The sequence below is a fragment of the Myiozetetes cayanensis genome, unplaced genomic scaffold, assembly GCF_022539395.1.
Source record: "Myiozetetes cayanensis isolate MyiCay16 unplaced genomic scaffold, myiCay2020 scf1, whole genome shotgun sequence".
NCBI classification, from domain to species: Eukaryota; Metazoa; Chordata; class Aves; order Passeriformes; family Tyrannidae; genus Myiozetetes; species Myiozetetes cayanensis.
Genome location: NW_026086604.1, coordinates 144,546,354 through 144,574,340, shown reverse-complemented (window position 1 = coordinate 144,574,340; position 27,987 = coordinate 144,546,354). Strand labels below are relative to the sequence as shown.

The following is a 27,987-nucleotide window of genomic DNA, read 5'->3' as shown; positions in this document are numbered from 1 at the left end:
ACATGCTGCAATCTTTGTGGTCAAACACAACTTGAAAGAATCGCAGAATATCGTGAGTTGGAAGTGACCCAAAGGGTCCTTTCATTGAGTCCAACTCCTGGCCCTGCACAGAACACATCAAGTCACACCACATGCCCAAGAGTATCATCCAAATGCATCTTGAGCTCTGTCAGGCTTGGTGCCATGACCACAGCCCTAGGGAATCTGTTCCGGAGCCCAGTCACTCTCAGGGTGAAGAACCTTTGCCTAATACCTAACTTAAATTTTCTAATATCTAACCTAAGCAGCTTTTAAGCTGATGAAATCCATCGTGCCAGGCCATCTAGCAGGGGCCAGCCCTGGCTGGTGGGGGTGAAGGAGCACCCTTAAAAAGCATGAGTATGAAAGTGAGTGTGGGACCTGGACGTGGCGTAAATGGTGTGGAGTAAGGGCGTAATGTGCTGGTTTGGGCTGGGATAATTCTCTTCACAGTGGCTAGTGGCTGTGGTTTGGATTTGTGCTGGACAAAGGGTTGATAATAGTGAGATATCCGTTTCAGGGAGCGGGAATTCATTTCGGGACGGGTTGCCCAGGGAGGTGGTGGGCTCAGCGTCCCTGGAGGCGCTGAAGGAAAGACTGGACGCGGCACTGAGTGCCATGGCGTGGTTGACACAGCGTTGTTGGGACACAGCTTGGACCCGATGGTCTTTTCCAACCTAATTCACCCGGCGCTTCTGAGCACCCCGCCAAGCCCTGCTGACAGAGACAGACACACACACGGCCCGGAGGGGCCTCCCCTCCGCCCCCCGAGCGCTGCCCTGACCCGACATGGCGGCCCGAGCGGCGGCGCAGGCGCGGGGGGCGGCGCTGCCGGGCGGCCGCTGGGGGCCCGCCCGCATGGAGCCCGAGCGCGGGGAGCCGGGGGGGCCGGCGGCCGCCTGGGTGCAGGCGTAGGGCCCGCTCTGCCGGCTCCCCAGCATGGCGAGCTGCCTGCCGCCCTGCGTGATAGACGGCGGCACCGGGTGAGTGAGTGCGGGGAAGGCGCCGGCTGCCGCTGTGCTGGGAGGGTGGGTGTCTCCGCGCCGCGCCCCTCCGCCGCCTCCCGCTGCCGCCGAGGGCTCCTCCATCGGGGCCGGGCTCCCACCCCGTCTGTCCCGGTGCCCTCTCGACTTGTCGCCTCTGTGGCCGAGGGTTTCCTTTCCCTTCCCCGCTGCCCTTCCTCCCCTCCGGAGCTGGGAGCGGGGCAGCCCCGCCGTGCGCCCCCGGGGATGATGGGGTGTTTCTGTGCGCCCTTTTCTCCTCTCGGGTGCAGTTGTTGCTTGTGTCCTCTGGCTTTAAACTAGTGCGCGGTTAAAATGCTGACACTGGGGACGGCTCGTTTCAAGCAGAGAGGGGGAAACACGCGTCCGCTTTGCCGGGGAGCCACGACCCAGCGCTGAGAGTGGTCCAGGGGCAGGTGAGCTGTGCTCGGCGGGCTGTGGCGTGTCCATGCACGGCTCCCGCACAGCAGGGACCTTGCCAGATTGCACCTCCATGAGCCTTTCCAGGTATTGCCCCCGGGGAGATGGGAGCTGCCTGCCTCGCACCCGGTGTTCCCGGTCATTAGGTCGCCTCTTCGCCTTTGTCAGATCAGTGTGTGATTTATTCTGGGCTTACCCAAACCACAAGTTTTGTAACTCAGGTCTTTGAGGACAAAAGCGAAATCCGAGTTGCAGAGGCTGTGCTAGGAAGGCGTTTCAGGGATGGGTCTTTCCTACCTGTCTGTGGCTAGAGTAAATCTGTTCATCATCCACTAGACCAGTCTGTGTCTTAGGAGTGGGATGTGTCAGAGGGAGCTGTAATGAAGGTAATACTAAATCTGTGGTGTGCTTTTGCTAATATCTTTCTTTTGGCCCAGCAGTTACAGACAGGTCTGAGAAGGGGAGGAGATGAGACAACTGTCCATGAGTAACTGTTTATTCCATAGTTCTGTTTGTCAGGCTTGTTGTCACTGATTGCATTAAATTATTCCAATAATAGACCTTTGCTCTACAGGGAATTTGCAACACTATTTTAATTTCTTCAATACTTGGAAAGTTATCTTTAGAATTTCCCGAACTGAACAATCTTTAAAAAAACGAACCCAAAACCAATCCAACCAAATAAAGAAACTCCAATGCCTAGATAACCACAGGAAGCACTTTCCAGTGTTGTGGTGTCACATTGCCTTCCCCTGAAAAAGTATGTCTTGTTTTGAAATATGTCTATTAAACTGTCACAAAAGTTTTAGAAGTCTTTTGACCTGTTTCTGTTTATACCTTAGCTTTCCAGAAATCAGCTCTGTCCCCTCAGTGGGGAATACTGGAGTCCACAGCTGGAAACTTTAGGAGTGGAATAGAGACCAGGTTCCGCCTCATATAATTCTGCCTGTGCATCAAATACCCCTTGACAGTTTCCCGGCTTCCTCCTATTTATTTGGTGAAGCTGTTGTAAATATCTGTTCTCTATAGAACTGTTGGTGTTACAAGATTATTACTTGACAGTTCGGAGACAAATGGCAGGTCTAGGTGGATCCTTTAAAAAGAGTACAGTATGAACTGTAAATTCCAGAAAACGCATTAAATGCAGTGTCTGTCTTTTGCAGGAGACGCCCTTTGCTTCCAGTTTATGGAGTAATTCCAGTGTTACACTGGCAGTAGATATTGCTGACCAACAGTTGTACAAAATAAGTAAGAGTAGGAAATGGCTTATTGCGTACTTTCAGATAAATAATAATTGAAATAGAATTTCTAAAGTCCATTCAGTGCTTGCATGGGTAAAACTGTTGGAGTTTGTGTGTACAGGCATATATACAGTTTTGTTTCAGGAAGGGCTTGGATAGTCCCCAAATGGTGCACATTTGAATTTCAATGCCTCTGATTGATCTTAATTCATAGGAGACAATATGATGTCTCTGCTGGTGGGACTTCTGCTTGACTGTAGTGCTGTAGGGCACTCAAACGTGGAAGACTTTCCAGCAAAGAGATTATTGAATGTGAAATAAGTTATCATCTTGGCACAATTCAGGAAGAAATAAGAGTCTGAACAAAAGCAGCCAGAACAAGTAGCTTGACTCATTGATGCTCTGGAATTTTCCTCTGTGTGGGCTGAAAACCTTCTTATTGTTAGAATGAATCTACTTTGGGTTACAAGCTTCAAACAATTCATTCAAATTATTCATGAAAGGGCTTTGAGATTAAAAACTTGGAAGAGCACAGCAGAAAGGAAAAGGTATATGCAGATATGCACTGTGGAACATTGTGCATATAAAATGCACTTTTCTACTTACATCTCTGGTACTCAATGAAGCGCTTTGTCCAGGCACTAATCCATGGTTTTTTCATGTAAGGGATTTTAATAAGTTTGTTAAAGGATACTTTTTTCCCATTGTTGTTTTGTGCATAAGGAGTCTGGCTTAATTTACTGTTATGTGCAGCCACAGGCCTCAGGTCTGGCAAATGCTGGAATTTCTCAAAAAAAGGAAGAACAGGTGTATAGAAAACAGGTACAGACCTTCAGTGAGAAACATATTGTCATATCAGGACGGGATAACATTCCTTTAATGTGTTGGATAGATGACTTGAAGTTTTCTTTGTCATAAACTGATCACTCTTTATTCATCAGTTTTGTAGACAGTGATAATAATTTGCTATAATCTTTTCCATTAGTATTTGCAAATTACTTGTGCTGCAGTTTTGATGCGCTGCATCTTCATTTTCTCTGCATGAGGTTTTCCTCGTGATCAGTTTACGCATTGCTATCACTCTTTTTGTGGAGAAGGGCACGCTATTTTTAGTTTCTTAGGACTACCAGGCCTTTTTGGTGTGGCTGTTTTAAGTAGCTTTAAACTTCACAACTAGTTTTATTAACTGGCATTTAGCTGTGGGACATCAGAACACTAGCAGGTGGATGTGCAAAACAAAGATGTCTTAAAATACCTGTCTTCAAGTCTGCTAAGGAGTACTTCTAGTTTGGGTATATTTTATTGAAATGACTCCATTTTTGTTGTAGTAAAGAAAAATTACTTTTTCAAAGTCTTACTGAGGAGCTTGGAGGTAAATACTTGATTTCTGGGAGAAGTGAGCTGGACTGGTCTTAAAACTTGAAGCTTAAGGTGTTTTTTGATGTTGTTGCTGAGGAACCTCAGAACCTAATGAGTTGCTTTAGCCAGGTATTACCTCAGCTCCTTACATGTGAGACTTGTGAACAGCCATTATTGTAATGGCTGTTCTGGGTCTAAGAAGCCTGAGATAATTAATTGTCATTTGTAATCACAGGCTTCAGTCCTATAAAGTGCTAGACTCCCTTAAAAAAACCCAATGGCTCTAGTGTACTTTTTATTCTTATAGTGGCTGCTCTTGCTCTTGGGTAAATTGTGCAGACAGTTTTGTCTGTTTGATATTTTCTCCTTCATCCCTTCTTTATTCTCATCCCTTCATCACATCCTCCTTCATTTCAAGTGTGCCTTTCCAGATCTTTACAAAGAACCTGCGTTGCAAGTTTCTCAGTCATATTTGTAATAATGATAATAGAGCCTGTTATGGCAGTGTGGCACTACAGATGTTCTGGCAGTAATCACTTGGTTATGCAGCCTCTTAGCTGTCAGAGAAAGTGTTCTCTCTAGAGAGGTTATTATTTGTGTGTTTACAGGGCTCTCTTAAAGCATTTTGCTGTTTTTAATCACATCGTATCTATCTTTTCAGAGATTTTTGGTTTTTTTGTGTGTGTGTGTGTGTGGATATAATACATTGTTTTAAAGATCTGGGCCAAAAAGCAGTAGAAGGTGAGGAAATGCTAGAATGTTCACCTCTGGGATTGGGTCTTTTGCACACTTGTCCAGAGAAAAATTGGATGTCTTGTTTCCAGGTGGATAAAGCAACTTCTGCATGAGTTTATGATTTTGAATACCTAGATTATGTTGCTCTCATCCCTTAGTAAGAATTTTCCAAATATATATCTCCACTCTCTAAAGCGTTTAAGGGTGCAGCATCTGCTTCCAAGTTCAGTCCATTTGTAGATCTTTGCAGTCATTCCTTGATGTAAGTTTTACCATTTTTCCTGGTGGGACTTCAGAAGAGAACAGGGTTAGAACAATCCTCATGCAAAAGCAGGTGGAACTGACTTGTGTGGGAACTCATTGCCCTGGAAAAATAGTATGGAGGAGACCATGCTATTTTTAGAAACTGTTTGTTTCCACAATATATAATTTCCAGTGATTTTTCAAAAACTATTAGTCCTCCAAATCCCTTTGCATGGAATAGCCTTAGTCTATAGATCAGTTTTCTGCGCATTTTTAATGCAGTCTCCAGTATCCCATATTTTGGACAACTTCCAGTAGGTTCCTGTCTCACCAGCAATAAATCTGCTGGTTTTAATGAAATTAAGTTGGAATACTGATTATCTACACATTCCCTACAGCTGTCTCTGTAATTTGCAGATCACAAGACGTGGCATAACCATTAGTCTGCTAGGCTGTAACCCAGGAGAAAGGAAACCGTGTTTTAGATGCTTAAATATTCATTGGAGAAGGGACTGGAGACCAGGCAACCTTTCTGACTGCTTAAATCCAAAGCCTTTCCGGTCAGTGAATATTTAAATATCTTGTATGAAAGGGAATGATTTCTGTAGGAGGTCCTGGAAGTGGGTCACCCAAACACTTTAATGTACCCCTGGGTACGGCTGTGAGAGGTGGAGTGTGTTTGGGTCCTGCTGGGCAGAACAGGAATCTGGGCCCAAGTCTTCCATGTCCTGAGCGAACAGGCTGCTGCAGAAGAGCACCATGACTGCATAACCTGTTTTCCTTCTCCTCCTCAGTGGTTTTGGGAGAAATTAGAGTTTCCCTTCCATTTGGTTTTGTCAAAACACCTGAAATATGGTCTGAGTCTTGTTCCATCCTGAATATTTTTTTTTAACAGATTTTTTCCCCCCACTTCTTTGTTTCACCATTGAGCTGAGAATGTAGTTATTCTCATAGTTCTAGCATTAGTCCTTCGTGGACTAATGGCATGCAAAAGAAATCTTTCTAGGTGCTGCCTTCTGTGAGATGAGTTCTTTGAAGAGAACTGTTTTCCACTGAGAAATAAACTTACCCTGTAGTTTTGTCATTAGCTGAATTAACCCCAGTTAAAAATTAGTCTGTGAAATATTGAACTAAAGGGTTTTGGTAACTTTACAAGTTACTCTAAGAGGGGGATCCAGTCCCTACTTTAGAAGGAAGGTAAAGCTGCTACAGCCTGGTAGCCCAAGTTGACTTTTAGAGGGTGTTTTTTAATACTGTGAGTTTAGCATCTGTGTTGAGGGGTAAAAGGTGGCAAACTGAGTTCTCCATCTTGGCCAGAGTTTAGTTTAAGAAATGACATCTGCTTAGATTGCAGGGATCTTTTCATTTGTACATGCACACAGTTATATAAAAATGGTATAAAAAGTATATATTCAAATTCACATGCTTGTATGTGAATTTGTACATAATATGTGCATATATTGTCTTTGATTTTTTGTCACTGGGTCTTGAAGGGCTGTTCTTGTGAGATTTCTGCCTAATTGCTGTTTCTAGCCCTTGGAACTAGGTCTTTTGAATCAGAAAATGATTTGCTTGGTTTTCACTATGTGCATTTAGTCAAAATTCATTTCTGAGAGAGAAACAAAGAAGATGTATCCTGTAATAGGTCTTAAATCCCCTGTAACTCCTGTTGTTGCTTGTTATGTTTTAACAATATTCCCTAGGTAGGCCTCATTCTAAAATGTAAAGAATCTATGCAATAATAATCATAAGAAGAATTCTTAGTAGTAATGGCCTCCTTTACAAATCAGTCTAATTTAATGTCCTGATTGTGTTTTTCTGAGAGCCATAGAAAGTATATGTAAACACTCTGGATTAGACTGAAAGCATATGTTTATAATGATGATTAAAAACCCAACAAACCCTTACCCCCAAAACACAGTCCTTGTCTTTTTAGCCTTGGGGAGAATGGCTTTTTAACTATTATTTGAAGTCTATTGAAGATATGGCTTTGAAGAGATGTTGAAAATATAATATTGTAATTCCAAGGTCGGTGCTAATTCAGTTTTGATTTAATTCCTTTATCGAAGGAAACTGACTCTTAATGAGTGTTTTTATACCAAATACTCTATAAAGGGGAACCTACTGTTCAAGCTGCTAATGAAGAGGCAAACCTGGGGGTTTGGCATAAAACTGTTTGTAAATGTTGAGAGTAGGACATAGACAAAGACCTTCAATTCACATTTGGACCTAGATTGGGATTGATCTCATTTAAGAATGTCATGGCTTTAAGTTTTCATGGTAAAAATGGATGTGAACGATGTTAATTCCCTCAAATCATGCTGCTATTGTACTTCTGTTTCAATCTAATGACAATATGCAAGGAAGACATCAGTCTCTGTAGGCATTCAGTTGATTTAGTTGGGTTTTTAACTCCTTTTTTTAACTGTTTCTGGTGTGTGTTTTTTTGGTTGTTGTTGGTTTGTTGGTTTATTGTTGTTGGTTTTCTCCTTCTCCCCCGCCCCCCAAGGAAGTTTTTCATAGTCTGGGATGCTAATTATTTCTAGTTGCTAAAGTCCTGGAGTAGCTTGCAGCCACTCTCACCATGTAGAGATTTTTACGTTTTGTGTGAAAATTGCTTTCCTTTTTTTCTTCCCTCTTCTTTTTCCTCTTGATCCTTTACTTGTTAAAATAGATATTATATGTATATTGAAAGAGATGATCAAAGCTTCATACCATCTGCTGCCCATTTCTAAAGCATTTCATCAGTGCAGGCTTTGGTGTAGTATTTGTCTTTTATCACACACAGATACCATACCTGTGACAAAGTGAGTGGTTTGTGCAAGGCATGAAAGGGAATTTTACCAGGATTGTAACGAGAGTTTCAGCTGTGGTTTGTACTTGAGATGTGCTATTTGTTTGGTTTTTTCTCTGAGAATATTAAATATGTAAAGTCTACCATCTTTGGTCATGGTAGGTGCCTGAAAGGTAAGATCTGCACTGCCCTGTTTGTACCAAAGGTTGGACTGTGGCTTGCCAGTCCTGTGTCATAGCTGGTCTCCAACAAGATGGAGAAAGTAAGAGTTTTCAGATTTGATAGTTCAGAAAAAAGCACTACCAAAATTTGTAAGCTGAAGGTGTCTGAAAAATAAATAACACCTAAAACACTTACCACTTCTGAGTTTTCTTCTCATCAGGATGATACTTGAAAGCATAAAAAAATGTAGACATGGCATGTGATTGTTTGGCCTTCATTTTAAGAAGTGGAGTGAATTGAAAGTATTTTTTCCTTTATTTTTTTGCATCTAAGTGCATCTAATGACCTCATGATCATTTTTTTTTCTAGGTATACGAAACTTGGCTATGCAGGAAATACAGAACCTCAGTTCATCATCCCATCATGTGAGTAATTTTTGTGTCCCTCCAAATTCTGATATACAGTGCTGTCACTGAGCACTGTCAGGATTAAATGATGTGCTTCCAGCTCCCAACTCAGCCTTCGTAGTCCCTTGTCCATCTGGGAAGTGACATTCGTTGAGTTGGCATCTCTGGCTGGAGTGTAGCTAAACAGAACTCCTTGTTTGCAGTTAGCCAGGAGTGTTGCTCATTAAACCAGCTCCTGGTTGCTATGACAAAGATGAAGAGAACTCCAGTCCAATTTCCTTTTTATCTCCATTATTTTTCTGCCAGGACTCTTGAGTAGACAGAATGCAATTTACCTCCTGTCTACCTGACACCATGGTTACAGCCTGGATAATCTGGGGAAGGCTTCCAATCAAATTAAGTACTAAAGTGCAGGTGGTGTCTGCCTTATTTACATTGTCTGGGACTGTAGACAGTGTAATATTCAAAAAAGTTGTTCCTATTAGAAAATGTTCTTTTTTGGGTGCATGTTTACCAATTAAAATGTTCTTGCACATTTAACATGCTTTTGTTGAACAGATTTACTCTTTCATTTTTTTTTTAAATGGTAAACTCGTTTAAAATTTTATATATCTTTCTGGTGTTCTTGATTTTAATTGTCATCTTAATAGTTTCTCTGAAATGCTGTATATATTTATAAATCATAGCACTGTGTATTTACATCTATAATAGCATCTGTTATCTCAGTTTATGTTAAACACTGCCTTTTAGTTTTTGTAAACTTTTCCAATTAACTACTTATTAATGGATCAATAATGCATTGTAGCTACTCATGATAGAAAGTATAAAGATAAGGAAATAAAGGTAATTGGGGCCAAAGAGGTGGAGGGGACACATTTTCTTTACCAGGTGTAGCTGCAGTACTGCTTACAGTATCACTATTTCAGGTATTGTAAAAAATTCAAACCTAAACCACTGGTAAAGATTTAAATGCCTTATGTTAAAGAAGCAGGATAGGAGGAGTTTCCTGGGAATTTGTTATAAATCCTGCTTTATGCAACTGTAAACCTGCTGGGGTGTAAATGTTTTTACAGAAGAGTTGTTTGCCTGTGAGTAATTTTTGGTGCTAATAGTATTTGGTGTGTTTGTGGATGATGCCAATCTACTCTTCCATTTTCTGCTGTATGTTATTTAGATCCTGATTATGACCTATTAAAAGAAAATTGTATATAAATAAGGTTATGTTTTAACAGTACTTGATTCCATTTTTATTTTTAGCTTGCCCCAGATTTGATTTTTGTTGTCTCATCTTCTTGCCTACAGCAGCCATCATCTGATAATTTCAGTGATAGTTCCAGCCTGCTAATGGGAAGCATAAGTGTCTCCAAAGATTTCACTGTAGCACTGCAAATTGAGTTCTCCCCTCCCTCCTTCCTCTTTCTCACCAGCCAAGATAATGACTCCAGTACTTATTTTTGAAGTACACATTTTATTTTCTTCTTCTCCTGTACTCTTCCTCTTTATTCTGAAGTTGAAACATCAGAAAATCATGTTGCTTACCATGTTGCTAAACTTGTACAGGTTTAGTGATGGCTGTAGTCTCTAACAGGATACATTTGTAATATTTTCTCTTAGTTATTATTTACATTAATTAGGGATGGGTGACCAGAATCCTGGGAGATGCAGTGAGAAGGAACTCAGCTATATTGGCTTGTCAGTAGATCAGTTACATAATTTCTGCTGTTTATATCCCAATTTTTATTTCAGGAAAAGAATCCTTAAGTAAATAAACATTCATCATTTGGTATTTAGGTGTTTTAATTTTGTTTTTATTTGGCTTTTGGGTTTATTTTAAGGTATTGCAATCCGAGAGTCGGCCAAAGTAGGGGACCAGGCTCAGAGGAGGGTAATGAAAGGTGTTGATGATCTGGACTTTTTCATAGGAGATGAAGCCATAGATAAACCTACCTATGCTACAAAGGTGAGCATTCAGAGTTCTTAGAAAGTCTTTCCCAAGTTTCACATTTTTATTATAAAATGTTCCAGGACTTCTGGATAGCCATTCAAAGCACACATTTGCCTTTTTGTGAAGTGTTTTTGTTACTTTTGAAAAACTGCATGAATTGGTTCATTGGCTTTACCCTTTCTTAAATATCTGTTTTACTGGTGCTGTTCTGTGGGGTTAGCGCTTGTGTAAATATCCATTGATAAAGTGCAGCTGTTCAGTTTTCAAAATTATGAGCTATTAAAATAGCCATATACACCGAATATTTAAATTCTTGCTAAAAGTGTATCCTCTAAGCATGGCATATGAATTGGGAAATGTCTTGGATAGTTTTGCTTCAGGGAATATCACAATTGTTTTGTGAAGGGCTGTCTTCAGTGCAGCTTTTCTGTGAATCATATTTTCCATGCCCTAGTAAAGGACTTCTTGTACTTACAAAGTGTTACTGGCTTATGAATTATGTGGAAAAAAATCATATTTTATACATCCTTCTGTGTTACTTAAATGTCAGCTGTATTCTTAACATTGAACAAAATGTAAACATCATCCCTGCCAGAATTTTTGTTAAAAAATACATAGCCTATATAGTCTTTATTTCTTTTTATAGTTTGGAAGGCATACTGGAGCCAAGTATGATCCTCAGCTTTATAAATTATAAAATTTATACAAAAAAAAAGATTAAAACACAGTTCTGCAACAGACTAATAGCAGTATTAGGAAGAGAGTCTGGATTCTGGCTGCTAGTCCTGCAAGGTAGAATTGTACTTCCAAGTACCTGGGAGCAGGAGGTAACTTTGAATCATGCCTCTAAATTAAAGTGAGAACGGAGAGTTTGATAAGGTAACAGGGAGATGAGGTGTTTTCATTGTTTCAGAAGATGTAAGGGTTTGGGGATGGAGCCTGTTCCTGTTTCTGGGTTTGTTTATCCTTGTATGATCCCGTGTTGACAAGTTCTCTTCCTGCAGTGGCCTATACGACATGGTATTGTTGAAGACTGGGACCTCATGGAGAGGTTCATGGAGCAGGTCATTTTTAAATATCTTCGAGCTGAGCCTGAGGATCACTACTTTTTAATGGTGAGTTAATGAGACCTGGCAAGAAAATATTTTTGTAAGAGGAAAACTAAGCAATGTTCTAAGCACAAGTAGCTCTGATGGAGGGTGTTCCTCTGTATGCCTTTTATTTCATCAACAATGGGAGTGGGGTGGGAGGAGAAAAGTAATCTTTAAAGCTGCATTATAACTATATTCTGTTAATTTATTGATTCAGGCTGCTGCAGGTCAGCTACTGCTTTTTAAAAGCTTCAAACACTTAATTTAAATTCAATTTGAAATTTTCTATTTTGAGTGCCCTGAGAATTTTAAGTTTGATTACCATACCAAGCTAATCAATGAAGGACTGTATTGAGATGCTTTTTCAAAACTCTTTGTTTTTGCAGACAGAGCCTCCACTGAACACACCAGAAAACAGAGAGTATCTTGCAGAAATCATGTTTGAGTCATTTAACATCCCAGGACTTTACATCGCTGTTCAGGTGAACAAAGTGAACGTGTGCTTGTGAAGTGCAGTGTAGCTGCAGAACGGATAGTCATCTGTATGCACATGTCTAATATGTTTGCAACAGTTCTTTCTGAGGCTGTAAATTAGCACACCCTGCGCTCTGTCTGCTTCTAATTATAAACTCTTTCTGCTGCAGGCAGTGTTGGCCTTAGCTGCCTCCTGGACGTCACGGCAGGTTGGGGAACGTACTTTGACTGGAATTGTCATCGATAGTGGTGATGGAGTGACCCATGTAATCCCTGTGGTATGTAGCAGGATGCAGCTTGAAACTGGTGGTGGCTTGTTTACTATAGGTTTAAATAGGAAGTGTCAAGTGAAACCTTACTTTTAAATTTTTAGTGTTGTTTAGGATTTTTTTTCCTTGAAAAAGTACGCATTTTATTATGTGAGCTTAATTATGTAATTATTTAGTTTGCAGACTGTAGGAATGTCACAATAAGGAACCATCAGGCCATCTTTTAAAGTCTGTTCCTATGTAAAACTTGATCTACCATAAATGTGATGCCTCAGTTCTGTTTAATATCAGTGATTATCATGGCTTTGGGTCTTCTGCCTACCACCATCCAGAAATGTCCTAACTATCTGGATGTCCTGCATTTTGATTGTTTACTATAGCTGGTAATGCATGCCTTTGCTATGATTTTATTTTGTTGTCTCCACATTGTGTTGTTTTATTGTATTCTGTTGTTTCTGCTTGTCTGGAAACAACTACAAACTTTTATAAATGCCTGTTCATGTACATGGTCCATCTCATCAGTTTAGTTATGTGAGGATGTTAAAAATACAGAACTATCTGTGCATAGTGACATTTGTTCTGTTGATGCCATTTTGTGTATTTTTGAAGCATGTAGTGTGCTTGAATGATCAGGTTTCATTTCAGAAATGAAAATTTGATTCCCATTAACTTCATCTTGCATTTTGGTATTAACCTTGTCTTCTCAGTGTTTTTGTCATATGGGCAGTGCTGTGAACAAACAACATATACTGTATGAGCATTTACTCTGAACAGTCTAACAAAAGCAAGAGAAGAAATAATGTGGCTCAGCAATACCAGTATTTTCAGTAAATGCATCCTAAAAAAATTCAGCAGATCGATTTCTTACTGTTATTGTCCTTATTGTTAGACACTACTTCATTTGATTTTTTTCCTGAGCAATGTAATAAGTTTTATACTTTTATTCTATTGATTTTTCACTCTCAAGCAGGATACAAGCGGTCTATTTATATTACATTTGCTTTTCAGATGACACCTTAAGGGAAACATCTGATCTGACTCTCATGTGTGCAAGACTTTGAGCTATCACTTGTGTATCTATTAGATAATATCTGTTTATATGTGATAATCAAGGTCTTCTAAATAAAAATAATACCCACATTGCAGTGGGGTGCACAATTTTATAGTAATTTTACAGTTTCAAGATTTCAGTTTTAATTAAAAAGGTATTATAAAAATGAATGTTAATTACTGATACACAACAGGTTTTTCCCTTATATATTTTTTTTCTTCTCCTCCCACATAGGCAGAAGGCTATGTAATTGGAAGTTGCATCAAACATATTCCTATTGCAGGTAGAGATATTACCTACTTTATTCAACAGCTCCTAAGGGAAAGGGAAGTAGGAATTCCTCCTGAGCAGTCTCTGGAGACAGCAAAAGCCATAAAGGTACACCCATCTTTATCTCTTAATAAATACATAAATAAATCTCTGTGAGCTAATTTTTTGGCTCTTAAAAGTTGCCAGTGGCTCTCTTATAAATGCAAATTTAGGCAGTATATTGTAATTACACCAACTTCTGGTGGTTTATCCAATCAAATTTGGGGGGGAGGAGAAAGAAGAAGAAGAAAATAGTCATGCTAGACTGTTTGGAGTGAGTATGTTCTGTGGATTAAATTAGCATTTTAAACTTTAGATTTGTTTAAAATCTACTTTGTCATTTAATTAAAAAAAAAAAGGTAATGTAGGGTGATTGCGTGGGTCTGATCTTGCAGTGAAAGCTTGCCCTTGAACTTCTTTATTGTCGCAGACCTACTGCTGGTGATGTTTTCATTTTGAGGGAGACTAATCTAGCTGAGTCAACCTTATGGAAACAAATGGGCCACGTGCCCTGGCTTGTGGGGTTGAGTCTTCAGTAGCCACTGGGGTGAGAAAGTCTCTTGAACAGCCCCATCTGTAAAAATGCTGACATAGCTTTGTTTTCTGGTTGTGTTACACGTTAATTCACAGATGTAATGTTTGGTTTGGCTATTTTTAATGCCTGGCATTTCTTTAACAGGAAAAATACTGTTACATTTGCCCTGACATAGTGAAAGAATTTGCCAAGTACGACGGAGATTCTCGGAAGTGGATCAAACAATACACTGGCATCAATGCAATCAACAAAACCAAGTTTGTTATAGATGTGGGTTATGAAAGGTTCCTCGGACCTGAAATTTTCTTCCATCCAGAGGTAAGAATAAGAACTAGCAACGTGAAGTTACAGAAATTCCAGTGAGTGAGTGAAGGGAGGGGGAGGGCGGTGCCATCATTCCCGGTCCATCATTTCCAGTGCCATCATTCCCGGTGCCTGTGCGCCATCCCGTGGCAGGGAGGTACCAGTGAGTCTGACTGCAAGCCAGGTGCAGTCTCAGGTAACACCAGCACAGAAAAACGTGAGCACAGCAGAGAGTTATTTTTCTAATGTCCCATGTAACATTTAAAACATCTTATTCCGTTTCTTAAAGGCAATCTCAAGTTGAGACAAAATGGTTTGAATTTACAGTTTTGGTAGAATATTTTCCTTTTTTTATTCAGCATTGGTTTAAAGCAGTCTGCCTTTATACTGAATATTTGATTATGTTGCCAATCCCTTTGGGCACTGCTCTGCATTGCAGCATTGCATGTACAATATTCTAATTATTTGATGCAGACTTTTGATGCTGAAGCAATTTATAAAGCATGATAAATTTGTCCTCGAGAGAAGTCCATTGACATATCTGTTGTTGTGGTCATAGGTCATGTACATTTCTGGGAAACATTACAATACCTCGTCTGTCTGATTTTGGGTAATTTAGCTTAAGTGAGCTTCAGGATATTGTGGGGAGGAAAGAGACAAGTTTCGAATACATTACAGCATAGCAGAGAAGATCCTCTCTGTTCCCACACGCTCCACTGAGTTTATTGCAGGCACCCATAGTCTGTAATACTATTAAAAACTTTTATTAAAATCCATATTAACACTAGTTTCTCTTTGTCTACCCTCTTCCTCTCAGAAGAATATTAAAAACCTCTTTCAGTCACCTCTTGTCTAAATTCCAGCCCTAATCTCCTGTGGTCAGTTTGTAGCCATCTGATCTTCGGCCAGTATTCAATTATTAAATCTCTGGTCTAAGTAGTTTTTCCTCCCTGCTGTTTATCCATGTGATCTTACAGAGAGGCATTGAATCTCATGTCAGACATCATTTTGAGAGCTCCTCTTTCTGTAGTCCCTACAAAGACTATAAGGAACAGGATAAAGAACTAATTTCCAATTTTCTTCATTTCTTGTTAGTTCCTTGACTCTGTATTAAAAAAACTCCAAACCTGAACTCATTTTCTAGACAAGAAAAACACACTAGATGATATGTATTGCATCCAAAGAGAATTTCTTCTTGGACCCATTAAGTCCTCACTTCAAAGGGTATCAGATTAGCTAGGTAAAAGCTGCCTTTGGTAAAGCTGTCTTGTAATCTTTTCCTATTTGCAATTTACAGAATTTGTTCTGAAGTCTTTAATGCTCTTGAAGTTAGGCCTTGGGGTTTGTAGTTTTCCAGATTATTTCACTACTTTTTAAATTAGGTATATTACTTACTGTTCTCCAACCATATGGTCTTGGTTAGCAGACTGCAATTTCACATGTCAGTTCCCTTGCCCCTGTTCAGCAAGCATGTTATGCTCTGCTTTGGATGCCATAACTCTCATTTCTACTTACTCTTTTCGCCCTGCTGTTCCATCAATATCTTTATGGAGAAATCAGGAGCTTTCAGGCTGTAGTTCATTTAGATGAGAACTCTCTGTGTGCAGCCACACTGCTGTTTTCTTCTGTTTTAATTTACATGGCTTCATGTTTTAGCCTTTTCCATGATTAATTCTTACTGTGGAAATTAGCTTGAATTCTCAGGGTTTTTTCCCATCATCATTATGACTCCTGAGCTCCATGACAACTTCCTTGGATAATTTCACTCAGTTCAATATATATTTGTTGAGTTTGACTGTTGTTACTCATCCAGTCAGATACCTCATCTTGTTTAGGGTGCAGGTCCCCACATGGCTTCTATAGCTATGGGAACGTTTTTAAGCTATAATAATATATTTAGAGTAATGTTATTATGTATTGAGAACTTAATTATTTTGTGGGGTTTAATCTCTGAAAAGACAAAACCTAGTCTGTAAAGTGTTCTTTCTTTTAAAGATCACATTAATTTTAAGTGGAAAGTTGCCACTAGACTAAGCATGTTTTCTAGCATTGGCTACTCTGACTCTCTAGTATGTATAAATGCAGAAATTTACATCAGCACTGTATTGATGTTGGCATTAATGGGGAGTTCCACTCAAAACCTTAGACTGTTTATGCTTTTTTAACATTACTGACTTTCTGTTCTTGGAAAAAAAATCTGACTTTCTGGTGAGAATTTAAATGAAGTATTTTAGTAGGATTGAACATTTTTTACAGGGAAACATTCCAATTTGCACACTGATGTTTTTTCTCTCATTTAAAAGGAAAGGCAGGACCACACTGCACAGTAACAGTATTTTAATATCGCAGGGGAGCTCAAATTCATGTCACAGGCAATAAAACGTCCATAGTGCATACATAAATTGTAGATGGTGAGTTTATGGCCAAGGAAGAGAATCTGAATTTCCCAGCAAAAAAGGGAATTGTTATTTCCCTCGTACGGAAGTGTGTCTTTCATAATGCAGGATAAGTGGCGAGCAAGACTGATTCCCACCCATCCTCTATTACAAAATCTCTCCACAGTCTCATTTCTGCCTTTTTGTTTCACCTGTTTTTGGATGAAAAAATCCAACGCCTGTTCTGTTTCATTTTAGTTTGCTAATCCTGATTTCATGGAATCCATTTCGGATGTAGTTGATGAAGTTATACAGAACTGTCCCATTGATGTCCGGCGTCCATTATATAAGGTATGGTCTTTCTGCTGTAAGATGGATGTTATCTCTTTAAAGATTAAGTATCAATATCATCATCAGAAACAGATACATAGCTACCACTTCCTCTTCTGTGAGAAATGTGGACTTTGAATGGAAATAAAATGCAAGTTAAATGAAGTGCCACTTCTGAAGGCCCTTTGATATTTGCTGCTTTTTATTTTTGAAAGAAGAGTATCTGTAATGGCTTGATACATAGGTAAGTATTGTTCCCGAGGAACTGAGGCAGAGGGATGTTATTTGTATCTGACATTTGTAATGTGAATTCTTATGCATAAAGGACTTTGACTTTTGCCCATATTAAGGGTTAGGTCATGATCTCACCCCTCTCACTGTTCTTCACTTACTTTATTAAGTAGTGGTTTCAAATAATAATTTTTTTTTTAAATAATCTTGTCTTGTACCTGCTCACTGTCTGCAGTTTTAGCCAGTATTGAACCCAGTGATAAAGTGCATGAGACAACAGTTAGGCCAGCTAAAACCTGCCCAGGTTGTAGTCTAGCGAGTACTTTCAGTCCCTGATTCTTTAAGAAGTGAAAAGTAAGGTACTGATGTGCATGGTCCATGGCAAGCTCTGTCTGTATTGGCAGCACATCCTGTACTTCCCGTTTTTCTGCTTGTGCAGCAGCAATGCCCTTCTGGAAATAATGGCAAAAAGCAAGAGCATGAAGAGTTTTGCTTGCTCATGTAAAAGAGGGTAGTTTTCCTCACCTGTTAGAATGACCATTGAAGTTCCAATGAAGTCCTATCCCAGGATAAGTTGTAACTATTAAAATTTTGCAGTCTGTGTTTTACTTGTTCACATGCTCTGTGATCTAGAATGAGGTGCAGCACTTCAAAACTGTGGGGCAGGTTAAAATGCAAAGTTTAACTATTTAAGAGGCTTTTATGTGGAGTGAGTTCTACAGTAGATGTCCTCAAAGGCTTCAAGCTCAGGTGTGTTGCAGAAGGGTTTAGGAAGCCTGTAGTGTGTGGTTGTGCTGTATCTGCTTTTTACCTAAAAGCCCAAAGCTGCCCTAGAGCAGCAGCTTCTTTGCTTGGTAGGGTGAGGTTACTACTGACTTCCAGAAAGTGGTATTTGAAAGTTAAGTTACTCATGCCTCACCATAATCAGCAGACAAATAACTTTCCCTTGGCTTACCACTGATTGAGAATTTGTTTTTTCCATTTTCTGTTTTTCATTTTACTTGCTTAGTTAAAGTAACGTTGCACAATTTGCTGCTGAATGTAATGATAGATGTGAGTGGTTATTAACGATAATAATTGCCAACTTCTTTAAGCAAGGTCACTGCAAAGGGTTGAGCATCTCTGTTCTCACTGTTTTAAAACATTGTATGGATGCAGAAATAATCCACTCATACTTTCTCTTAGCTTCTGAGGTTTATCAGTTTCACTTGCCCACAAGTGCTGTGTGGTGGCCAGCCAAGGCCCTGTGCTTTGGAGCTGGGCTTCCATCAAATGCATTTGGATTCTTCCTTGGTGTTCCTGCAGAAATATCTAACAGTACACTTCTTGCAGATTTTATGTAGTATGTAGCCTTTGAATCATTGTTTCACAACCCATCTTTTGATGTCCTGTGGTATTTTTCTTTCTGAGTTTCTATAGCCACTATCCCTGTTTCCCAGTCTGATGAACATCTCTCTTACAAGGCCAGTTATCCTACCTCATGTTGCTGTTTGGACCAGCAGAACCTTCATAAGACTGACTTCTTCAGCCAGATCTGTGACAACAAGGGGAAGGAAGCACCTCAGATTTGTAAATGCTCATTGGCTGAAAGGAGGGACAAAGGTCAGAGGGTCTGCAAACAATCAGAAAGTTTTAATAATAAATTACACATTTGGTATGGGCATGAGTATCTTAGTCCCTGACCTACTGTACAAGCACACAGCTGTGGGTTTTGGATAAAGGGGTAGGGTGAAAGGGGAGAGAGGAATTAAAGAGGGAGAGTTGAATTAAAGAAAGAAAGAGAGAAAAAGAGGTCACCAATCCTGGTTCCAGAGTCGATCCAGCTGAGAGGATGCTGATTTTGGTTTCAGCGTTGACCCAGCTGAAGGGATGTCAGTCCTGGTTTCAGCATTGATCCAGAAAAGGATCTCACTTTGGACCAGGGTCATTAGAGAGTGGGCTGTTTGTTTGTTTGTAGGTTTTTTGTTTGTTTTTTTTGGTTTGCAAACTCAAATCTTCAGAAAACAGAATGAAATTTAAAGTGAGTGCTCTAATGAAATTATACAGGAGATAATTTTTAGATCTTACCACATGGCTGAAATAATCTGGCATTGTGGCTGAGTTGATTGTTCCTGTGTGTTGAATTCCAGGGAAAAATGACCTCCTCCTGCATGCAGCTGGAAATGCTGCTTTTGGGGGCCTCAATGAGACATTGCATCACCCTTGGTGTTCTTTGTGAAAAATGGTGTATAGTTCATCTAGTTCTGGTTTTTTTGAGAACTCTGTAGCTTCTTCCTTTTTTCTTAAAGTATTATTCCACAGACTTTCCTTATACTTACCTGATAATTAATATAATATGGAGTATAGCTGATATCACAGAAATGCAGAGAAATTATAGGGGGAGTGCAGTAGTACAGTGGGGAGAATGGTCTGCACAATGGGGTCCTTGCCCCAGCTTTCAAGTTCCCATAAGCACCCTACTGAACACAGTGTAAATCCTGCAGACAGTGGTGAAATATCTGCTCTGTGGTACAGCCACAGCAGATGCTAGTGTTGGAAATTTTCAAGATCAGTTGCTATTTAAAAATCTCTTTTTAACCTGGAAATGCTCTGAAACTTGTCCCAACTGTTTGTCAGTTAGGGCACGAGTTCTGACACTTAGTGTCAAAAACCAGTCTGCTAGTGAATGTAGTTATAATAACTTTAAAGGTGGGCAAAGGGCTTTCAAAAGTTCTAAAAACTTCTTGGTATTCTAATAAAAGCAGATTTTTTTTTTTTTTTTGGTTAGTAATGGGTTCAGAAACTGTCGCTTTTATTCCACACTCTGCTTCATCTTCCCTTTTCCCCATCCAGAGCCTCTCCCCAGGTTCTTCCAGAGTTTAGATGAGAACAGTATTAACAGTTCCAAGGTCTGTGCCTTCCCCCAGTACAAAGCATATTAAGCGTAGGGTCACTGGCTGTTCCAGCAATTGACTTCTTTCAACTTTTCTCTGCTGTGTTTTTGGCACAAATATACGAGTGAAAGAATTTAAGATAAACGACATCTGAAACCTGGTAAATTCAGTCAGAAATATCTCTGACATATCCTAGCCAAGCCTGTTAAAATGTTCATGATTCAGATAATGGCGCATCAACTGGTAACATCCTTGATCTCCAGCTTTTAAGCCAACTTCTCGAGCTGAAAACACTGCATAAGGTGGGGACTGTAGTGTATTGGCAAGTGTGGTGTTTTATTGTAGATGAAATGTCCAGATTTTCTCTCAACACAGGTTCACGGGGTTAGGATTTTAACAATATCGACTCTTTTCCTTAGAGAAGGTGATGTTTTGACTGGGTATGCAGAGCTGTTGGGGACAACAGTGAACTTGAGCTTGTTACTGCAATTAAGATTTGGACTGCACTTGTGTCAGCGTTCACTTAGCAAGTTAAACTCTTGGCTGCCCAGCTTGTGACAGCCTGGAGAGATCTGGGGCGTGGGAGGCTGACGGGGTGGTAAAACACCCCCCTCCCGTCACTTCTGAGCTGAATTGCTGGCAAATAGAAATACTCGGTGTGAAAACAGCTCCAGCTGCTCAGCGTGGTGGGTAGGTGGCACTGTTCAACTGGGTTTGCTGATGTGTGCTCCAGCACAAGGACTTAGTGACTCTGAGCAGGGCGAGGCAGCTCTGAGGGTGAGGAAAGGCTGGAGAGGCTTCCAGGCTGGGGGATTCACATCCTATTGGCACCGATGGCAGGACGTGGGAAAGGTATTTAAGCTACTTTGAGTGGAAGCTCCAACTGATTAATATGTGAGTGAAGCACGGGAGTGCCCTGTTTATTCCTGCCCCAGCTGTAATTACATTTATAACTTTACTCTTGCTAGTTGGTTTAACAGTAGCTCAACACGTGTGCAGGATTTTCTGGTTCCTTTTGTGTCTGAGGTGTATTTCTGCAGAACAGCACGACCATAAGTCATGCTGAAATCTTTTGCTATTACTTGAACTGTTAAATGAACATTGAAAATCATGATTTTAAGGAAAAAGAAATGGTTTCTTTGTCGTTAAAAGTAAACATATTAAAAACAGTGTTTCTCACAATATGTTTACTTCTTCTTGTTTGGTGTGTACAATATTTCTCCTTATACTTTCCATGCTGTGCTGGCAAACCTGTCTTAACCAAATTAACAGAGGTGTGTAGCTTAATTGATTCTCTTGCTAATAACGTGCTTGACTCAATTGTGAACCTTCCAGCTTTTACCCATAATAACTTTTATTAACAGTTATATATTCCTCTCATTACGTGTCTCTGGTGGTCTGATCATGTCATGTTAACTTTAATTTGGGCTGCGAATTGTAAGGAAGGGAAATTGGGATGTGTTGTTCTTGTTAACCAAAAAAAAAAAAAGGCAGTGGATGCTTTTCAGTTTGGTGCTGCAGAGTCTAAAGTGTCCAGCTGAGAGTGTGCTTACACCACAGTACAGTGTGAAAATGCACAAACCAGTTCAACACCTTGTGTTTGGTAGTGCCAAGTTCTACAGAACCTAATTTAAGTTTTTAGAAATTTTATGTAAACTTGATTTAGCTAGAGATTTTTGTTACAGTAACTGGGTTGCTTTTGTTGGGTAACTTCATATTTCTGCAAGATTACTCTTGTCTAGGCATAATACCAGAAATTGTGCAGAGACAAACTCAGTATCACAGAGTTCAGAATAGAAGCAAAGGATAGGAATGAGAAGGGAGAAGTTTCTTTCCAGCCCTCCTGAGTTGATCTCATTGATCTTAGAGGTCTTTTCCACCCTTAATGATTCTATGATTGCTATCCACTCCCCTGGTCTCCTTGCAGAAATATCCCCCTTTCATTATTTACTTCTCGTGGTTAATTTTGTCAGGTGTGTGGAGGGTTTTCACCCCTCTCTTCTGAGGGAACACATTCCTTTGAAACAGCTTTAATTTTCAGCCAGTTAGCTGTAAAAGTAAAAATCATCTGGAGGTTCTTTCCATCAGCAGGTATGATAATTAGTGTTAGCTGAGAAATATGTGGACTGCTTAGAGCTGTTAAATCAGCCAAAGTCTGTTTGAGCAGAGTAAGATCAGAAGAAATCTTCTCTAAAGGAATCAGCTGGAAACAGATATTTAAAGACTAATTTGCTTGATGTCTTTTTCTGGGAGGCCAGAGAATTCCCAGGCAGGCTGAAAGCCCAACCATCACTAGTCAGTTTGCTCAGCAGACATATTCAACGTCCTCAATTGTTAGTTTTTTTGTTAAATGGTTACTGGAATTACTCAGTTATTCTAGAGAAGATATTTGTGAGGGTGGGGGGTAGATTCTTGGTTGTTATTTGGGGTTTATTTTTGTGTGTGTGTTTTTTTTTTTTTTTAATCTGACCATCTTTTCCCACCTCCTTCTGTCCCTTGTGAGTGGTGGGTGTAGTGCTTGGGGGTGGGGAGTGTATGTGGATTCTGCTTTCTCTGTGAGTGAGGAGTACCAGGCCTCTGACCTCCCAGAAGTCTGACCTGCCAAATTGAGATAACTTACCAAAACCTGCATGTGAAAAGTCTTTTACTAAAGAGTTAGCAGGGATTTGGTCCAGTGTTGACAAGAAGTGCACGGAACAGGGGAACTGTGACTGTATAATTAACCATCCTGTAATGACAGTTGGTGTCACCTAATTACTTATATCCAAAATCTGGCTTGGCTTGCCTTGTCCCAGATATGTGATAGTGAGGTGACTCATCTTTTCAACATGTGGGCCCTGATGCTTCTGTTCTCCTTGGCCACTGTATTGTTAAACTGATTTCAGTGTGTTTAAGTACTTGAATAATCATACTCTGAAGAAAGTGTAACCTTTTAGCCTCTAACTCTGGAATGATAACTAACTGGATGGAAGGATTGTCCCAATGTTACTGCTAACTCTGTGGTTGTATGAGTTGGTCTTGGATGTCTTTGAAAAACTATTCTCGGGTGTGTTCTGAAATCTATTTTTAGTGCTAGCATTGTCCACTTTATGGAGTATACTTGAAGTTTAATTTGCTTTGAATAGAATTATTGCTTCCACAATCTTCGCCAACTTCATTATCTCCAGGTAATATTTTCTGATGGCATCTTTTTAATTGCTATTTCATCACTCAGGTTGGTTGTTGTCTTTTTTTCCCCATTAGCAATTTTTTTTTCCCATGTGGACTGTGAGACCACTTTGAGGCAGGGGAAGAGATGTTCTTGTGTATGGGGGGGAGCAGGGGGAGTCTCCCTCCTAATTTAATTTTAAAGCCAACTGTGATTTCTGACTCCTGCTTATGCCTGTGGCTCCTTTCCTCTTCTCTGTCCTCCTCTTTCTTTTAGGAAGTGTTTCAGTAACATTATGGGGGCATGTGGTTTTATTTTAAGCACACCTGCATTGTTATGCATTCTTTTATACTGTGAGAATCTGAAGCTGTGAAGAAATGAGTTTTTCCTACTGTAATGGGTTTTTATGATGTGCAGGGATTTTTTTCATGAATAAACAAACAGCTTTCTTCTCACTTTACAAGATACAAACAAGATTTTCCTTGTTATCTGTTGCTTAAACTCCAAGCACTTACATCTACGCTGTGAGTGCTTATTATGTATGTCTTTGACTCTTAAGATCCTTGTGCAGGCTGAAAACAGTGGGTCAGGGATTCTTTCATTACGTGCACGGTCTTGGTCTGCAGTGTCAGAAACTGTTACTGAGAGATAATCCTTTGACTTGTGTGTGATGAACTCCTAATCTGAATTCCTTGTGGACATGTGTCTAAGGCATATGAGTGGTTTTAGTAAGTGCTAATTGGCACTTGGGGTTGCAGTTGCAGCACAGTACAAGGGCACACGGGCAGTTTTGTCACAGAGAATTCATTTTTTCTGATTATGAATTGCATTTTTGCTGCCACCAGTGTTACCTTCTAGGGTTCCTGTTTTGAATCCCCCACCTCTGAAATGACTTCTGCATTAGTCTGTGATGCTGCAATGTTATCAGGATTGGGGATGGGATGTTCTAAAACCCCTGTTTAGAATCCAAGTGCAAGTCCAGGCTGAGAGGCTTTTGGTTCTGCTCTGAAAGCTTAAGTAATACCAGCCAAGCAAGGAGAAAGGCATCGTACCTTTCTCTGTGCTGCAGTCCTCTGTGGAGGTGTGGTGCCTTTTTGAAGAATCATTGACCTTGCTGGTTGCTATGTTTGGAAGTTTAACTCTTAAAATAAAAAAAAAAAAACCCACATTCAACAAAATTGAGTCCTAAGGTGATATGATGAGGCTTGAGACTTATTTGGTGTCAGGACTAAAACTGCTTACTATGAGCATCCCTGGGAAACTTCTTGATGTAGTGTCTTATTTCTGCTGCTCTGCATGTGTAGGGTACTAACTCACTGTTGTAATGGAATCATCTTTTGTAATAACACATTCTACATAAATGTATTTAAAGGAGAAAAAAAGAAAGTAGAGGACCACGAGCTTCTTTTAATTGGATGAAGCTTAAGGTGTTCTGTGTACCTTGTCAGCTCCCTAATGATGGTAAGATCCAAATAGTCACCTCTGCAGCATTGACTGTTGGGAAACTTGCTTGAAGCTGGATTTACAGCATGTGTCTTTAATTTCTACACAGAACGTGGTTCTCTCAGGAGGATCCACGATGTTCAGGGACTTTGGACGACGACTGCAAAGGGATTTGAAGAGAGTAGTGGATGCGAGATTGCGACTTAGCGAGGAACTCAGTGGTGGTCGGATAAAGGTACGTAGAGCATTTTGAGTGCAGTAATTGCATGAGTAGTGAAGGAAGTCAAGGTCAAAATTTGCACTTCACTAGTGAAAATACACTTGTAAAATCAATAGTATATGTTTATGTGTTGTTTAATGTATTGGCAGCTTTGCAGTGTATGACATGTCTTTACAGGAGTCTGAAAGTTACTGTGAGCAGTTCTGGTTTCCCTTCTAGGAGATGTGGGATTTAGCAGTAGGCAAGAGGGATTTAACTTTTGTGTCCTTCATCATAGTTATCAGGAAGACTTTTATGACATGGGGTTCCAGACAACATGTCAGACTGAGTAATAAGTATGAGTTAATTATTTGAATGGAGAGTTGAAGGTGTCTGTGTCTGACCATGTTAAGTTTGTAAGGATCTTCCCAGAAATGGTAAACCAGCTAAATATGAACTGTTTTTCTTAGCCCAAACCAGTGGAAGTTCAAGTGATAACACATCACATGCAGCGTTATGCAGTTTGGTTTGGTGGTTCCATGCTGGCTTCAACAGTAAGTCTTTGTATCAAAATTCTTCCTAATTTTTAAATTTTTTATGGCATATTGAATCCTGTGTATATTTGATCTGAGTACTAAGTTTTAAACCTTTCCATTGTGACAGCCTAAACTGTGTCACATTCTGGAATCTTTAACCCAAGTTTTAGCTCAGTAACATTTGTACAGGGCAAGTGGGACTTTTACTTGAGTAAAGATATTGTGATTTGGCATAATTCTGAAGTAGTTTTTATATGATGTTTGCAATGTAGTCCCTTAAATTCTTAAAGTCAACAGTAGAGATTAGTTAGGACTTCGGGAATATAGGATCCAAATCCATAGTCTCAAATGCAAAAGAGAAGCAAATACAGGAAAATGGGAGCAATTCCTGTCTCCAAAGTGGGATTTCTCATTGCTGTGTTTAAAAGCAGTTTCTGATCAGACAAGCTTTTCTTAATTAGTTGTATTCATATCCTAGTATTTCTCATTTTATTATATTTCAAAAATGTAATACCATGCCACAAAACTACAATTTATAGAAATGTTAAAACATTATTTTATTTGTGTGTTTTGTTTTTTTTTTCTACTTGCTATGTTCTTACGCTTTTGAGGGGATTTGTTTTATATTTTCATAGCCGGAGTTTTTCCAAGTATGTCACACCAAGAAGGACTATGAAGAGTATGGCCCTAGTATTTGTCGTCATAATCCTGTTTTTGGAGTCATGTCATAGTGCTCATCTAATGGAAACAGGATCTCTGATATTGTGGTGGTGAAGAAACTCATGCAGTGCAGAGGAAGGCAGCAGACACTGTAAATACTGAAGCAAGATGAGGTTAACTCCTGGAAGCATTTGGATCACCATCGTGCATTAAAGCACAATTTACAGCCCCAAGTCATTTCAGCACGAGCCACTTCTCTGCTGACTACTCAGAGCCTTTCCTTCTTTCTTCCTAAATGTGAGGTAACTGAAAATAGGTAAGTCTTGGTTTAAGAGGTTGTGCAAATACTACTGAAACTGAATCTAGAAGAATAAGGCAGTGCTTTACTGCTTGTGGAAAGATTTAAACCTTTCCCACTTGTGCCCTGAGTTTGCAATCAAATCTTTAGCAATGGAGCACTAAATACCACATTGCCTTTAGGGGAGTTGGAATGGTACCTACCCAAATGGAATAGATGGCAGGATTGGGACAGTACTTTGTAAATGTAGGTTTTCATATAATTTTGTATTTTATGATATTGTTAGGGTGAATTGATGACTAGTTCAAAGCACGAACAGCTATCAATGTCATGGAGTGATGTTATGCATTTCCAGGTGTGAGGCATGTATTGGAGTTGTGCTGGTTTATTTTTTGGGGGTGGGGGAAAAAAAGCCATGTATGATAGAAATTGACCTGTTCATGTTTGGATGACTCAAAGTGGTTTAAAGTATTGTATGAAGTTTATTATAGCCACTGTTACTTTGTTTTGAATTTTCTGAAACTGTTTTATAGGAGATGATGTTTTGTTTTGATGTTGGTGAGTGGTGGATGACACACGGGCCTTGCACCAGTGAAATAAAAGCTGTTAACATGTTTATGAATGTTTGTGGTAGTCCTGATTTATGTACTCCCCCCCTTCATCTCATGAGGTCAGCTTTGCATTTATATGTCACAGTAACACTGAATTTGAAGGGACCTCTGGAGATTTCTGGTCCAGACTCTTGCTCAGGGCTCACTTCAAAGTCACATCTGATTGCTCAGGGCCAGTCAAGTGTCAGTGAATGGAGATTCCTGAACATCTGGGCAACCTGTTCCAGGGCTTAACTACCCTGTTATGGATGCATGTTCTTGTGTTATGTACACAGTGTTAAATCTAATAGAGTAGGAAATCCTACCTTTTCTCTCTGTGCTGATGTTTTATCTGATCTCTATCAGCAGAGGTTTTGGACAGTTTGTGTAGCCAAATAAGAATTTTATATAACAAATCTACTTGGTCTTAGCTGGCATGGAGGGATTGATACCAAGCAATTATCTGTTCATCATAAATTAGAAATTAAACAAAATGAGACTCCATGACTCAAGCCTGCTTCTGAATGCTTTTGAACTTAAAGCTCAGCTCTCAGGGGTAAAACATTGAAGCACACTTTGCTCAGTCTCTCAGTAAGAAATAAATGGGTAGTCTAACACAACGTGCACTGTTTCAGTTTGTCCCATGCAGTGTTACCTGAGCTTGTCTATGTTTAAATCTGCATTTCAAGTTTGTCACTGCACTGCTGGCTGCTTAGGATTTTGGCCTGTTCAGGAGCATCCAGAGCCACAAGCACAATGTGGCTGGAGTCAGGCTTCAGAGGAAGATCCACATGATTGGTGCACTGAGGAAGTGTGGGCTGAAGCACTGGAATGCTGACATGGTGCTACAGAATAGGGAATGCTGGAGATGTGGCAGTTATATCTGGCCTGAAAGGTTACATCCAGGCATTGAGATATCTTTAAGTTAAGTTAAGTTAGCAGGAGGT

The 27,987-nt window shown here is 39.8% G+C and overlaps 1 protein-coding gene across 1 annotated transcript; it reads left to right on the top strand.

Annotated features, from left to right (window-relative positions):
• The first annotated feature begins 856 nt into the window (after positions 1-856).
• Positions 857-27,068, top strand: ACTR3B (actin related protein 3B). Its single transcript, XM_050312354.1, has 12 exons — positions 857-1,001; positions 8,343-8,398; positions 10,216-10,340; positions 11,330-11,440; positions 11,803-11,898; positions 12,061-12,168; positions 13,445-13,588; positions 14,199-14,372; positions 16,991-17,083; positions 24,867-24,992; positions 25,427-25,510; positions 26,128-27,068. Exons 1-12 carry the CDS (start codon positions 958-960, stop codon positions 26,221-26,223), a joined length of 1,257 nt encoding a protein of 418 aa, XP_050168311.1. The 5' UTR covers positions 857-957; the 3' UTR covers positions 26,224-27,068.
• Positions 27,069-27,987: the final 919 nt, after the last annotated feature.

Excerpts from the sequence above, each read along its gene's own strand:
- ACTR3B (XM_050312354.1), top strand. The coding sequence starts at position 958 with ATGGCGAGCTGCCTGCCGCCCTGCGTGATAGACGGCGGCACCGG. Across the intron at positions 10,341-11,329 it reads AACCTACCTATGCTACAAAG|TGGCCTATACGACATGGTAT; the intron begins GTGAGCATTCAG and ends CTCTTCCTGCAG. Across the intron at positions 13,589-14,198 it reads AGACAGCAAAAGCCATAAAG|GAAAAATACTGTTACATTTG; the intron begins GTACACCCATCT and ends TTTCTTTAACAG.